This window comes from Dermacentor silvarum, chromosome 1, assembly GCF_013339745.2.
Source record: "Dermacentor silvarum isolate Dsil-2018 chromosome 1, BIME_Dsil_1.4, whole genome shotgun sequence".
Lineage (NCBI taxonomy): Eukaryota > Metazoa > Arthropoda > Arachnida > Ixodida > Ixodidae > Dermacentor > Dermacentor silvarum.
In genome coordinates, this window is record NC_051154.1 from 224,546,586 (window position 1) to 224,563,361 (window position 16,776).

At 45.2% G+C, this 16,776-nt stretch overlaps 1 protein-coding gene across 1 annotated transcript in view; it reads right to left on the minus strand.

Moving 5' to 3' along the window:
- Window positions 1-16,776, minus strand: part of LOC119436834 (uncharacterized) — a 109,927-nt gene that overhangs the window by 32,857 nt on the left and 60,294 nt on the right. The window contains exons 11-12 of the mRNA XM_049660007.1: window positions 14,355-14,528; window positions 10,192-10,335 (exon numbers count right to left, since the gene is read on the minus strand). Of these exons, the coding sequence (XP_049515964.1) occupies window positions 10,192-10,335; window positions 14,355-14,528 (318 nt within the window). The remainder of the gene's footprint in view (window positions 1-10,191; window positions 10,336-14,354; window positions 14,529-16,776) is intronic.

Consider the following 16,776-nt stretch of genomic DNA (forward strand, 5'->3'; position numbering starts at 1 on the left):
GCTTCCCTCTGTGCCGTAGAGGCAGTTTGCAAGGTGAACACGTGACTAGAAAGTAGAGGAAGCATAAAGGAGAAAGAAGGGTTCACTGCCATTTTCTACGCGGGGCTACGGTAGCGTGGCTGAGACACGCATGTTCCGGCGCAACGCAGAATCAGCGACCTTGCCATTTGAGAGAGGGTGAAATTTGCGGCGCATTTTTGTGTTTTGTTTTGTTCGCAACGCGCCATTGAGGGGTCTCTCCTAAGCTTTTTTTACTCTATGGCGGTGCCGGAGCAATGCCGGTAGGAGGCGCCACCGCGTGATTTGGTTCGAATTAACGAGATTCAACTGTAGATTGTTCAGTTCAGTTTTATTTCCTTAAAGACCCCTTTGCTAGGGGTATTACATAAGGGGTGGGTACAGTTGATAATGCAACAGAAACACAGGTATTCAGAAAACTACAAGAAAGCTACAGTTCGCAAGTGCATAAAAACAGAAAGAAGGGAAAAAAAATGACGCGTGAAAAAAGCTGATTATTTTTCAGCCAACAAAGACACATTTTCGAAGAACGATGTCGGCAAGTGATTTCAGCGACGTGGTGGTGAAGGGCGTTCCAGTCTGATGCTGTGCAGGAAAAAAAAGACGAAGAAAAAGTAGTTGTATGGGAGCGCGGCCGTAAGACTTGTAATGGGTGCCCAGTTCGTAGCGATATGCGTGCGGATGGTGTGATATATGGCTCGTGAATTAGGGAACTGTAAAAGAACTTATGAAAGAGGCAAAGGCTGGCTGTAGCGCGGCGATGTGCAAGGGGCTGTAGATCAGATTTTGCTCTTAAGGATGATACGCTCACGTCGTACGAGTGTGATGAATCGATGTATCTGACGACGCGGTTTTGAAAGGACTCGAGCGCGTTAACAAGATAGACTTGATATGGATTCCAGATGGGTGATGCGTATTCAACTTTCGGTCTGATAAGGGAATTGAAAGCTAGGAGTTTACGTTCTGCAGGGCGTCATGCAAGTGTCGTCTCATGAAGCCAAAAGTTCTGCTAGCTGATGAAAGTATGTTGGAAATATGCGTACCCCAACTGAGATCATGAGAAAGTGTTACGCCCAAGTACTTAAATGACTCTACCGATTCTATGGGAACGTTTACTATTGTACAAGTGGACAGGAAAGGGTTACAAAGGCGGGTAAAAAATATATGTTTACATATGTTGGGATTAAGAGTTATTAGCCATTGCTCACTCCAAGACTACACGTTGTTAAGACTTTGTTGTAAGGTGTTTTCATCAGTAGCATTAGAAACTGGATGGTAAATCACACAGTCATCAGCGAAAATTCGTAACTTGCAAGATACATGTAGGGGTAAGTCATTAATATAAATTAAAAAGAGAAGAGGACCGAGAACTGATCCCAGCGGGACACCAGAAGTTACAGGGAGAAGAGTGGATGATTTGTCATTTATAGAAACGAATTGGTAGCGATCAGTAAGGAATGATTCGAGCCATTTGAGTACGTCACTGTGCAAGTTCAAAGAAGAAAGCTTTAGCAGTAAGTGGCGGTGAGAAACTTTGTCAAAGGCCTTTTCATAGTCCAGAAAATAGCGTCAGTTTGTTGGTTAGAGTCAAGGTTTGTATGCAAGTCATGCAGAAACAAAGCTAGTTGCGTTTTGGTAGACAAGCCCTTACGGAACACCCATGCTGTGCCGAATGAAAAAATGGATTGGCATCCAAGTGATTCATGATCGGGGAGTAGATGACATGTTCCATGATTTTGCACGGAAGGCTAGTTAGAGAGATTGGTCGATAATTTAGCGGTGTGTTCATGTTACCAGACTTGTAGATGGGAACGACCTTTTTCCCCTTCCATTCATGAGGCATGGAAGCTGCAGAAAGTGACTGAGAGAATATAAGAAACAAAAATGATGAAGAAATTTATTTTGTATTTTTAGCAGTTTAGAGTTTAGATCATCTATACCTGCTGAGGATGAAGTTTAAGGTTTTCAATAATGCGCAAAACACCATCAGGATAAAACACCACGCTCAGCATGCTAGAAGCTATGTTGAAGGGGACATTAGACAATGGAACGTTATTATCATTAGAAAATACTGACAAAAATGCGTTGTTAATATTAGTGCGCATTCGGTTTCAGGCATGATTTCCCCCGTATCATTAACAAGAGTTATAGTGCATGTGTTGCCTGGGTTGATAACTTTCCAAAATTTCTTGGGGTTGTCTGTTAACATGTTAGGTAAGTCATTGTTGAAAAAGGACCATTTGCATTGCGGACAGCACCTAAGTATTCTCTCTCAGCGGTGTAGTATTTTCCCATTAAGTTGGGCTTGAATTCTGCTTGGCATTAAGAAAAAGTCTTTTTTTCTTATTTTCCAACCTCTTTACATTGTTATTAAACCAAGGGTTCTGATGATTCACACGGAATGTTATTTTCGGAATATACTTGTTTGCTAGTTCATTCATTTTATTCCTAAACAATTCCCAGTTGTCTTTAACAGATCGTTCATTGAATGAGGTTTCAAAGACCTGGTAAAAAAGTGCACAATTCTTCATTTATAGCTTCGAAGTTTGCTTTATCATATAGGTTGATAGTTTGGCTGGAAAGAACACGCGGTGCCTGGGCAAAGTCAAATGTGGCATGAATCACACTGTGGTCGCTGATAGGACGAAGGTACGTAACCGATAAGGTTTCTGGTGGTTAGTAAGCATAAGGTCCAAAATGTTTGCGCAGTCGCACGTTACACGTGTCGGCTCTGAGATAAGTTGCGATAAGTTAAAATTCAAACAGATGTCGACAAAGTCTTTCGCTACTGCGTTGTTTACTGCGGAAGTCAGGTTATTCCAATCAATAATGGGGAAGTTGAAGTCACCATAAAGAAGTATATGAGCGTTAGGATGGCTTGCTGTAATCTGGCATAAAGTACTGTTAAGTTCTGGTGAGAAGTTGGGATTACTGGTAGGTGGCCTGTAGCACACGCCTAGAATGACACATCGAGGGGAAGAGCGAATAAGAAGCCATAGTATTTCTAAGTTGGAAGAGATAGTAATTGGCGTACAGGATAATTCATTACTGCAAGCGATAAGAACTCCACCCCCGCATGCACCTTGACGGTCACAGCAATAAACATCGAAGTTTGGCAAGTCTTGGACTACTTCTTCGTCCCTAATTACACTTGTGAGTCACGTTACCGCTAGAACTAGCAAGTTGCTGTTAGATGACATCGCGAGATTTGATATTGCGTCAGGTTTGGGAATGAAACTGCGGGCATTAGTGTAAACAACAGATAAGGAAAGGTTCTTCCTAGGGGCGGAAGGGCGGTTATTAACTGCACGTATTTTGCGCACAGGTTGCTATGGAATCTTTTTTACTGATTCGTCGATTCGTCATATTTATAGCGCTGGGAACCCATGACGAGCGTCTTGAAACGCATAGAAAAAGGAATAGATTGACTTTTAACGTAGGCAATAAGATGTTTGCGGGCGTTCCGAACTGCAGGTGAAAAATCTTCGCTCACGCTATAATTTGTGCCTTACAGTTTTCAGCCGTTAGAAAGGACTGATTCTTTCGTTTTACATGACGCGAATTTGATAATGAGGGGATGGTGCCGGTTAGGTGAATAGCGACCAAGGTGATGAGCACGTTCAATATCTTTGGACTCAAGATGCATTTCACGAGCAAAGACAAGAGAGCTTGACAAATCTGAAGCTGAAAAAAAAAAAAGACCTCAAGCGATTGCCACCATGCAGAGTCGTATTGAGGAAGAAGGCACAACCTAAGCAGCAGAGGCCTTTTGACAAATCACTATTCACCATAAATTAAAGTAGCACGTTCTGCAACCTTTTACTTGATTTTTCACAGTTTACACTTTCTGGCCAAACACCACCTTTAGGAAAACTATTGCTTTCAACGTGTTTTGTAAGTGAAATATTGTCAAACAAGATAAGGTGCTTTTTAAGTTTCGAAATCTTTTGTATGTATGTATGTATGTATGTATGTATGTGTATTATATATATGTATATATATATATATATATATATGTCTGACATGGTGTGTCGGGATATGGGGGGGATGCCAACGGCCCTCTGCCTCGACACACCGAGCCCCGCGTTTGGCGCATGCCTGCGCATCAACCGCGGTCCGGTACAAGCTTCGCGGAAACAAAAGACGACAACCACGTGTACACTCGGAAAGCATTTATTACGACTGCAACTAACACTTCGAGCAGGCCAGCTAGCTATAGTTGACATCACTGAGGGTTCCCTCGAAGAGAATAATACACTAGGTAAAGAAGGGCTTCCGACTTACCAACTGGGGAATACAGGGGGGCCGCGGCGTTTGCCACGGCAAGAACGCGGTTGACTAACCACGTGCGGGAATACGGGAGCGGCGGTGGAGACTTCCGCCGTCGCCGCTTGCTGGGGACCAAAGAGACCCGGGCGATATCAGCGGGATCTCACGTGACCTACCCGGTGGCGCTGATAGCGCTTGCGATTTTTTTTTGGAAGCGGGTTGTGGCGCACGTGTTGCATGGTGAAAGCAGTGTAAAGCGGCAGTTTTAAACCGCGTTAGGGAAGCTAGCGGAGGTAGCCAGATAGCGAGTTTGTCATACGACTTACCGTGGGGTTTTGTTTAGGTATTTTATTGGGCTTTCTTGTTAGGTGGACGGGTGGACAATGGTGCGGCAGGCTAGGAAGGACAGGGGTGATGACGAGCTGGTGCAGTGCGAGGAGTGCAAACGTTGGTGTTATTTGGACGAGACGCACTTCGCCAGTTTAGCCGACGCTGAGGAGGCTAGCTTCGCATGCAGGTCGTGTGAAGGATTTAAGGGAGCTGTGCGGCGGATGGAAGGGGAATGGGCAGCTAGTGTGGAAGAGCTCAAAGGGGAGCTGAAGGTGGAGCGAGAGCGGCGAATTGAGCTCGAAACTCGGATCCGCGAGTTGCTTCACAGGGAGGGGGCCGAGGCCGTCCTGGTAAAGCAAATAGCTGGCGAGCTACAAGAAGAACGGGAAAAGCGGGCCGTGCTGGAAGAGCGGGTGGAGGCGCTAATGGTACAGGCGGCGCGTAATCCCCGGTCAGCTCAGGCGGGCGGCGGGGACAGCGTGGAGACTCAGGCAGAGGCATGCCATGAGAGCAGGGAGGGACGCCTAGGGGCCGTTGAACAGCAGGCGAGAGCCGGCGGCAACACGGCGGTTCCACAACTCTACAGCGAGGTAGTGCGGCAGGCTTCGGGTGGGAAGGGACGAACGGCAGGGAGCACATCGTCACGTGTCAGTGGCGCACGGCGGGTGGAGAACCAGCTAGCGCGAACTGGAGGACGACAATCGCAGGCGGGAGGCAAACGTGTAGAGCGAAGGGTCCTAGTGGTGGGGGACTCCAACGTAGCTAGGGTTAAGGAGGGCGTCCTTACAACAGTGAAGGCAGACGGGCAGGTGAGGGTGGAGGCCCACTCAGGGAAGTGCATGGTTGACGCAATGGCAAAAGCTCAGAAGGTGGTATCGGACAACCTCGAGCATGAACATCTGGTCGTTATCCATGCTGGTCTCAACGATGTGCTGAAGGGAAGGAGCCAGAACCTAAACGGACAGTTAGAGGTTGGGTTGCGTAAACTCAGAGAAACCTCTGCGAATGTGCATGTGACCATATGCACAATCCCACATGTCCGGGGCCAGGCTAGCGGGATGGAATGGAGGGTGCTTGAGGCTAACTGGGTCATTAGGGGTCTGAGCAGACCACTTGGGTACGGCATAATGGAGGTAAACCGGGAAGTGTACGAGTCTGGCTCCCACCCTTTTGCACAGGATGGCATTCACTACAGTGGTGCCACGGGCGGGAGCGTAGGTAGTAGGATAGGGCGCCAAGCTACGGCTTTCTTGTGGGGACCCAGAGCCCTAAGACCACCAGTGTAGACGAAGACGGACCCAGAGAGGCCCCAGGATTCAAGAAACGTAGAATCGGTAGGAGAAGAAATAGACGTAAGCACCAGGGGCAAGGTCATTCTGACATAGGGTACATTAACATGCAAGGTGGCAGGAATAGGCTGAAGTGGGAGGAGATAGACGAGCAACTAAGGCAAGAAAAGCTGATGGTATACGGGTTTGTGGAGACACATCTTAGGGACATGGAGCAACCTCCCTGTAATCCTGACTATGCATGGGAATATTGCAATAGAACAGAGGGCAGCAGAAAAGGGGGTGGAATTGGTGCATTCATTCATAAAAGTATGAACTGGCAAAGGGTCAAACAGGAATGCAAGGAGCATTTATGGCTAAAAGGGAAAGTTGCAGGCGAGCAGACACTCCTTGGCTTTGTATACCTGTGGACAGGAGCAAATGCCAAAGAGGAAAACAAAAAAATGCTGGAATGCATATCAAGTGACATTAATGAGCTAGGAGAAGGGTGCGAGATTATTATACTAGGAGATATGAACGCACACATAGAAGACATGGACGGGTACACAGACTCAACAGGCAACATGATGCTGGATATGTGTGAAATGCATGACTTAGTTGTATGCAACAGTACTGAGAAGTGTGAACGGCACATAACATGGGAGGTAGGGAGCCTGCAGTCGAGGATAGATTATGCACTAATGTCACATAGGATGCACGATAGGCTAAATGTAATGAGCTTAGACGAATACGGCTCCAGAAGTCTAGATAGTGATCACAAACGTATTAAGGTGAGTTTTAGAAGGGAAATGAAAGTAAGTAGGAGGCAAGATGAACAACCAGGTGGGATATTTTACTCGGAAAAGCAGCTTGAAATAGCAACCCAGCAAACTGAGGAAGTAATTTCAGAGGATACAAAAACAAAATGGACATATGCAAATTTAACAGGACTATTTGAGCTAGAGCTTACTAAGGTATGAGTCAGGACAAAAGGGAACAGAAGACGTAAACCCAAGAGCTGGTGGGATGAGGAGGTTAAGAAGACCATAGAGAAACGACAGGAAGCATCCAGGGAACACAGATATTCAAAGCAGAGGGATGAACCAGAAGCTGATGTAGGCAGAAAATGGAATAACTTCTTAAACTGTAGAAGGGAAGCATCCAATTTGATCAATGAGAAGATCAGAAGAAAGGGGAGCCAATGGTTGTCAGAAGTAAACAAAAAGGATAGAAAAGCAGCGAAGAAATTTTGGAAACATCTCAACTCCTTGAGTAATAAGACTAGCCTAGAGCAGAGGTCTATAGTTACAGCTCAAGGTGTTCGACTAGAGGGAGAGGAGGCAATGGAACATATAAGAACAATGATGACAGAAAAATTTAAAGAACGAAACATAGCATGTTCTCAATCAGGTGAGGATGGACTAGTCAGTGCAGTGGCTCCACTGGCACAAAGCGAGTGGGAAAGGGCAGAGAAGAGGGTTCCTAGTAGCACGTCGACAGGTCCTGATGGCATCCCAATTATGTTGATAAAGACATTGGGCCCAAAATCTAAAAAAGCATTAAGACAGGCAGTGAGCAAAATGATAATGGACGGTAAAGCCCCCGACGGGTGGAGACTGAGCAGGATGAGCATGATATATAAGGGAAAGGGGGACAAAGCCGACATAAACAACTACCGTCCCATAACAGTGACGTCAGTGGTTTACAGGGTGGTGATGCAGATTATAAAGGACAGACTGCAGGCATGGGTGGAGAGCGAGGAGGTGCTGGGGGAACTACAAAATGGGTTCCGAAAACAAAGAAGGTTAGAATATAATCTGTTCTCATTGATACAGTGTATTGAAATAGCAGAAAAGGAACACAGGCCCCTATGGCTTGCCTTTCTGGATATCAAGGGAGCCTATGACAGTGTAATCCAAAAGGATTTGTGGGACATACTGGGCACTCTAGAGGTGGAAGATGGAGTAAGAAATCATTTAAAAGATATCTATAAAAGTAACAAGGTGCTTATAAAATGGGAAAACAAGGTATCTGGGCCTATAGAGATACAGCAGGGGCTTAGGCAGGGGTGCCCTCTGTCACCTCTGTTGTTCACGCTGTATTTACAAGGATTAGAGAAAAAATTAGAGAGGAGTGGACTTGGCTTCAACCTTTCCTATTTCAAGCAAGGAGAATGGATTAAACAGTCATTACCAGGACTGATGTACGCGGATGACATTGTACTTATGGCTGACAGCAAGGAAGACTTGCAGAGATTAATGGACATCTGTGGTAAAGAGGGAGATAGCTTAGGTTTGAAGTTCAGTAAAGAAAAATCGGCAGTCATGACTTTTAATGATAATCAGGTCAGTGAGCATAGGATACAGGAGGTTACTCTGGAGGTGGTGGATAAGTACAAATATCTTGGAGTGTGGATAAACAATGGGGCTGAGTACCTAATGGAACATGAAAAATATGTGACAGCTAAAGGTAGCAGAAATGCAGCTGTGATGAAAAATAGGGCACTGTGGAATTACAATAGGTACGAAGCGGTGAGAGGGATTTGGAAAGGGGTGATGGTCCCTAGTTTGACTTTCGGGAATGCGGTCCTGTGCATGAGATCAGAGGTTCGAGCAAGGTTGGAAGCTAACCAGCGAGGGGTAGGTAGACTGGCTCTGGGAGCACACGGAAATACACCAAATCAGGGGGTACAGGGTGACATTCAAGGACGTCATTCGAGGGCAGGGAAGCCAGCAGCAAGATAGAATTTGAGGAGCGATTGAGAGAAATGGCAGAAAAGCGGTGGGCAAGGAGAGTTTTCAGTTATTTGTACATGAGGAATGTTGATACAAAATGGAGGAAGCTGACCAGAAAACTGTCAATCAAATATTTGGACTGCAGGAGGGGTGATAACCAGGAAACAGCGGTTAAGAAAAAGGTTAAGGAAACAGAGAGGGGTCTGTGGAAAACGGGGATGCAGACGAAATCAGCACTGGGAACATACCGAACTTTCAAGCAAGAAATTGCCAAATAAAATATCTACGATAATTCTAGGGGAAGCTCTTTGTTGTTTGAAGCCAGGACGGGAGTATTGCGGATTAAGATGTACCGAGTCAAGTACCAAGGTATAGACACGTTGTGCGGTGCATGTGGAAAGGAAGAGGAAACGGCTGAACACCTCATACTTTTCTGTAAAGGGCTTAACCCTACAGTGCAAAGCAACGGGGCTGATTTTTTCAAAGCATTGGGGTTTAGGGACAGTGAAGGCAAAATAGACTTTAAGCAGGTAGAAATAACCAAACAGAGGTTATCTGATTGGTGGATAAAATCAAGGCAGGAGTGAAATTTCACCCACCACAAAGTACAAATTATGTTAATAGTCATGGCTAGGTGGCGTATGCCACCGCCCGAATTAAAGGGTTCAGCCTCATCCATCCATCCATCCATCCATTCCCGCGCGCCGCCCGCGGAAGGAAAGTTTCCCCTCTCCCAAATCTCCCTGGCACGCATGCGCTTGACGCGACGTTCGCTGTCCGTGCGGCGGTTATGGGACCCGAGAATTCCCACAGGTGATAACATAAAAAAAAGTGACAATTTTTACACAAGTGGCATTAAAGAAGTGGCTGCCCTTATCCTGCACTATGGACCACCTAGAAGGCATCGATTCACAATTATTATATCTCCATTTTACTTAAAATGATAGTTTTCCCAAAGACAAGTAACATATTGTCAAACATGATAAGGTGCTTTTTAAGTTTCGAAATCTTTTGTATGTATGTATGTATGTATGTATGTATGTATGTATGTATGTATGTATGTATGTATGTATGTATGTATGTGTCTATATATACACATATATATATATATATATATATATACCAGAAAAAAGCGATTCTGGGTCCGGGTAAATATTCACAGTGAAGTAGACGCGCGTATGAAGCGGTTTATTGACGTTTCGGCCGGGGTCCGGCCTTCATCAGATTCTGATGAAGGCCGCACCCCGGCCGAAACGTCAATAAACCGCTTCATACACGCGTCTACTTCACTGTGTATATATATATATATATGTCTGACATGGTGATAACATCAAACCAATTGACATAATTTTTACACAAATGGCATTAAAAAGTGCCTGCCCTTATCCTGCACTATATCTTTTGTATAAAAATATATATCTATATATATATATATATATATATATATATATATATATATATATATATATATATGTCTGACATGGTGACAACATCACACCAAGTTACATGGACCTATTAATAGTATGATGTTATGATATAAAGTTAAGGAATAAGTATGATGTGCTACATACAACTGTTGGCTGTCCTGACAAGTTCCTGCAGGGGCTTCAGGACTTTCTTGGCAGGCAATTGAGTTGACAGAGGTTGCTTCTTAGTCGCATGATGCGCTGTGAAAGTTGGCAATCGCTTCTCTGAAAGCAGAAGTGGCACAGCAACTGCAAAAAGCAAGCGAAAGCACCACTTCATTGATTGCATACATTGCCAGAGGGAAAGCAAACCACATACTGCATGCCTTTCATCATCTCAGACATTAGCATGCATGCATAGCTTCTCAACTGTGGGCCTTAAAGGGACCCTGAAACAGTTTTGACGATTTTGTACAAACACAGAGTTAGCGTGGGTCCTTTGGATCATTAGGTGACACATTTAAGCGTTCCGCGTAAAGCACGTAATCTATTGTAATGTTTTAAAAATGTGCATTATTACTGATCGCAGTGGCGCCACTCCCCCGAGTTTTCAGCCGCGCCCTAGAAAGGCTGAGGCAGTCAGTAGCAAGGAAAGTGTGCAAACACTTAGGAATCCTTTCGCTTGTAAACCAAATCCAGGAAATGAAAAAACCTTGTTTGGATGTTTTTTTCGGCAAAGACTCATAAGGATAGCTGCCCCCTTCGTGTTATTATTTCAGAGAAGGGAACATGAAAGAAATGTTTAGCTGTTTTTCTGCAAGATAAGCTAACCTTGCTTAAAATTGAAGACCCATTCCTAGTTAGGAATTCCACGCAGGTTGCTGAATACTTGCAGCAGCATAAGAATGCAAATGTATCTGCCTTTTCTACTCTTTACCTGCAAGATGCACTACTAATATTGTGTGTTAAGCAGGCCATTGACAGGTTAGGTGCCGTCTCATTTCAAAACAGTTGTGGAGAATCCGTTAGTGTGTTTTTGGAACTGCTTGAGGCGTATCTGAGATCTACCTTTGCCACTTGGGACAAATGTATTTACTTGCAAAAACACGGAATTTGCATTGGGTCATGTATAGCACCTGTCCTCATCGATCTGTTTTTAGCTATGCACGACAGAAAGATCAACACACGTCTCGATGGAACTAGTGTAATCAAAGTTTTTAGACTTGCGGATGACTTTCTAATCATCATTGACAACAAGAATGCGGATTTTTACCAGTCGGCTGGAAACGTGCTTGACATTTTCAAGTGCAACTTAACCCCTTTAATTTAGATGCATGAACTGCCCGAGAAGAATTCGATCAGGTTGTTAGAGCTACGACTTAATTTCTTTTAATCAAGACGTATGTTGGGGTAATGAACCGAGAGCGAAAAAAGCTTTATTGCCGGCTGTATCTACTCACACCAAGCTCGTGAAGCGTAGCACTGTTAAGTACTGCTTTACTAATGCTCTAACAAAGTCTTGTGAACATATGCTCCAAGAAAGCCTAGCACTTCAATATAGACGGCTGTCTGACGCAAGATACCCGGAGCCCCTCGTGGTCTCCATGGCCGAGGGCTTGTTGCAAAAAATGCGAGCAGTTCGGCAATCTAAGAAGAAAGATGTGGCAGGTTCGGACGTGCACAAGAACATCACAAGAAAATAGCCATTATTCCGTACATCCACCAAACTGCCCACAATCTAAAGAAGATTGGAAAACGCGTAGGCGTTGATGTTGTGTTTTCAGCTCCACTAAAGCTTTCAATCCTTTGCAAGAAAAGAAACCTGTGCAATCAAAGAGCAGAAATCATGCAAGACTCAACATCAGGATCATTTTGTTTCTTGTGAAGAGGGCGTCGTATATCGAGTGCCGTTGGCTTGCGGACACAAATACATTGGATAGACTGGCAGGTGCATAAACACCAGACTAAGAGAGCACAGCAAGAATGTAAGTAACGGTAATCAGGGCCAGCTTGGCTTACACTGCCGTAAATGTGGTGATAAGACTACGCGTCATCGTACCAAGTCATGCATGCCCAAGTTAAAAAAAAGCGGGATTGTATCTCGACACAAAGACCAGTGCATCAGAGACATAATTGAGGCGGTTAAGATTGCTCGTGCCAGAGAGAGGTGTGTAAGCATGCCATCACTAACAATAACCAAGGAAAAACTACGGTTTTTAGATGGTTGCTGATTGTGTCCATGTTGATATCATCTTGTGCCATTCATGCTGACTGTTGTTTCTTTCCTTATTTTGCTTGCTTTTCCTTTCCTGCTGACGCTTCGTATGTGTACATATGCCTAGCATCGTCAGTAGAATAAACAGTTGGAAGTCTGCGCTCTTTTCACTCTGTCTCTATCGTCGTCCCTTCCTTGTTATTTTTCGCACTGTTCCACAAGTTGCAAGTCCCTGATCAAGTGGCATGTGGTGACCATATGACGTCAGTAGGGCGAGCTATCCGATTGGCTGCCCAGGCCGCGTCATTGATAATTTTTCAAACATTATGCTCGAACAAATGTTCATAATAACTGGAATGTTGGTTAATTTGATTCTACAAAACAAATAACAGAATACACAATGACAATTTATCACTACACTCAAACACTTCCGGCATACAGCAAGTGTCATCTGCTTGTGTTACAATGTTCTCCATGTTGACGCGAGCTGCACGGTCAGTGTTGGTCTCGAGCTTTCTTTTCACAATCATGAGGAATCGCCCTTGTTACGTTGTGGGCTGCAAATCTAGCGATCGGCGACATGTCAAGCTGTGACATCATGTCCCTCTGCAAGGCAACATGCGAGCAGGGTCGCTGCAGGGCATCAGATGTCGGTATCCGATCGGCGCCAGCATCTGCGCATTTGTGGCAGTCATTTCACAACGAAGCATTATTACCACAAGAGACATTTAGCGTGTCCGGTATTTGGGTAAACGCAAACACAAGTGAACTGGGCATTTTACCGGATGAATGGAGGCACAAACGTGAACAGCCTGCACACGGTGCCCAGCCACCTGGTGACACAGAGCTCTACCACACAAACACAGAGCTACTATAGCAGTAACCAAGCGTATTCTACTTTGCTGCTGGTGTAAATTTTCGGTAGCAGCGTAATCGTGAACACGTCCTTTTAAATGTTTAAAATATTTAAAGCCCAGACCACACGTACACTTGTGGATGCGCGCCCACGCACGCGCAGGCAGTGCAGCACGGCTCGTACGTGTCGAAACGCGGCGCGATCTCTGTGAACAGCTCCTCTCTGTTATTGCGCGCTTGGGCTGTCTCGCATAGGCACGCCTGGCTACGCAGTGACGGCACTGTACAATCAACTCTCAGTGAAGCAGATTTATACCATGCAAGAAAGTGCTACTTCACTTTATGTGCTGATCTAACAGCTCCAAAAATATAACAATTACGTTTACAGATATTGAAGCATTTTGAAACACTGTCATTAACAAAGTATGAAGTGGCGTCTGCCAAGGCAGACACCACTTGAGTGAGGCCAGCGAGCGTGCGCTGTCGCGCATATTTGTGGACGTGAACCGCCATTTCTCGCAAGGTGCGTAGACGCGAGCTTGCACGCGTCCACAAGCATACGTGTGGTGTGGGCTTTACACTTCGTTACAGCAATATTAGCTCTGTGTTTGGCTGATTAAGTTCTGTGCCACCAGGTGGCTGCACCGTGTACACCGCTCACGTTTACGCTAAAGCCCCTTCTTCACAGCGGTAGTAGTATGTCCGCCTTTAGTTTAGTTTACATCTCCGCCCATCCATCAAAACTCCATGCTCACCTGCGGTAACCAGAATACCAGACACGCTCGGCGCTACAACCGAACACTCGCAAGGCACGCTGTTCGGATAGCTCTGGTGGGGGATCAACAGCCAGCCGGTAAGCGGAGCGGTTTGACAGGTTTCGTGCGCTGGCTCCAAGACAACCGGACGTATACGACACAACATCACATCATGACGCAGAACCAGTGAAGGTGGAGCTTAGCCCCGATTACTTGGCAAACGAGTTGAGAGAAAGCATGGCTAGGTAGGAGGGTAACTTGTAACAGGGGTGGGACTGCCCAAAGTCATTTTAAAGTAATTTTTTGGAGCAAGTAAAATTGTGTTTTGGAGAAGTTTAGAGCAGGCCAATGTGAATTTTGGTGGAATAATGGAATATGGCAGCGCACTTCCAAACCACGATGAAAAAGAGCTCAACGCTTCATGCCTGCCGGCTGTATATCTGAGTGGAATGAGTGACCTGCAGGCCTGCTTCGCCCCGATTTCAGTATTTGTGGTGCCATACCTGCAGGCTGAGTGTCGTGCTGGAGTGACCGCTCTGTAGGCCTGCTTTGCAAAGATTCCAGCCGTTGTGGCTCCACGCCTGTAGGGTGCATATCTGAACAGAGTGATTGCCCTGTAGAATTGCTTTCGTATGAATCCAGCATTCGTGGCTCCATATCTGCATGAAGTGGTAGCCCTGCAGAAAAAAACAAAAAACAAATACCATAAAAAAAGGGGCTCCTCAAACTGTCTCCCACTCGAATTACAGGTGACCAAGGCAACTATTGACTCTGACCAAGGGTATCAGAGCAACCAACCAAATACACCATTAGAAGGAGCATGTAAAGTAACATTAGAACATTAAAAGGACAATGAGTGGCACTAGGGGCACTACATGCCATTTTAACACAGCCTGTTATAACACAGACTTCTCAATAACTTTAACAGCTTATTTGACTTCCTTAAGCTTATTAAATACAGCATAGACCACTTATAACGTAACCGCTTATAGTGCAGGACAGGATATAATACGGTCTTTTCAGACTCCCGTTAATTTTCCCATAGCACTCTATGTATATGCGTATCGCTTATAGAGCAGTTTCGGGACATGAAATACCGGTTACGGTGCAGCTGCCTGGAAGTTCGGCAGTCAACCTAGATGGCAAACGCTCCCCTCAAGCTACAAATACCATATTTACTCGAATCTAACACATACTTTTTTTTTCGATAAAACAGGTACAAAAATTGGGTGCACATGAGAATCGAGTACGACCCTAAATCTGCATTACCATATAGCCGTGGGCATTTCAAAATGGCCACCTCGCACGCACGTTGAGCCTAGCTACTGTAGCTTCCTCCATGTGCTGCAGTACACGTGCTTAGGCAATAGTCTACCGTCTGTCTTCACATTCTCTGCGTCTGCTCTATCAGCACGAAGTACCGAGTTCATCATGATGCCGCATTTAAAAGGAAAGTGATTGTGTATGCGGAGACGGACAGAAATCAGGCCGCATCACGGGCGTTCGGATAATCAGAAACTTGTGTTCAGGACTGGCGCAAACAGAAGGAGAGGATTTTCACCAGCAAAGCGGAACGGTTTCAGTGGACCAAAACAGGACGTAATCTGTGACGATCCACTTCGGCGATACGATTGCCTTGGCCCTATCTTGAAAGCAATCTGTGACGGGGAAAGTCCGCCGCGCGCCGTGTTTTCGCCGCTTATAGGTCGCGTTGAAGCGAGAGGCATGATAACACGAAGGTCAATTCGCTCGCCGCGCTTCGTCACTCGAGCGTTTTGACAGTTTGTTTCTGCGGTGAACAAGAAAGATGTGCTCATGTTTGCTTGTGCGTGCGTGACACCGTGCTTGTTAATTTATTTAGTAAGTGAATACAGAACCTAGAGCACGGTGACGACGGCAGAAATACGCGTGGAGTGTCCATTATCAGAATAAAATAGATGTTTTGGTTATAGCGGGGTACCGCTTATAGTGCGGATATTCGCGACTCCAGCGACTTACGTTACAAGCGGTCTACACTGTATTTGAATGATCGATTCTTGGCTCATTGGGTATCTGCCACTAGGTATGGCCCTTTTGGGCCCCACTTGGCCATACCTCCAGAATGCATATGCGTCTGTGTGACACAAAAGGTGTAGAAAAGACGCCGATTTTTGTAGGCAAAAATCGGACAATAATTTTCTCGCATTTGTTAGCTCCAGGTTGGTGTAGGGCATTTATTTTTGCTTGACTAGACCCCTGCATCATCCTTGGTCAAATAAGCCTTTGCCATAATCACCATAAGCATGTTGTGATGGGCTTTTAATTATTTTCTCAAAACACAATTTCTAATGGTGCTACGGGTTGAGGAGACAATATCTTTGCTTCTACTTATCATATCACAACAATTCTTTTTGACATGGAACATCTTTAAAATCAGTCAGAGATTGCTTGCTAAAACCGCATGTAACTAAAACACGTTATAGTATTATAGTTTAACGCATGATGTATGAAAGACCAAATACAACACGCGTGTAGCAATATCTTTGCAAGCTGTTAAACCCACGTGCTTTACTTTAGTATCATTGCTGGAGAATAAAAGCCATTACTCGATCATGCATGTGTTGCATGCACAGATTGTCACGCCACACATGACGCGATCGGAGCTAAATTTATCCTCTTGCTCAGCGTTCCGGGAGGCATAGCAAGCTCGGCACTACGATCCGAGAGAGAGTTGTTGCATTTGAGAGAGCTCACTCTGCCATAGTAGGTATAATCCATCAAACTCAGACCTGTGCTCATGAGGAGTTGGAAGGCTTACAAGTGTGCAATTGGTCGTGAAAATTTGATGGTTGCTCAGCTATGGCACCCCCGCATTCAACACGTAGGGTCCAGAAATGATGTGAAGGGACTCGGGCAGCAAGACAGAGGGATATCCGACCCCTCTGA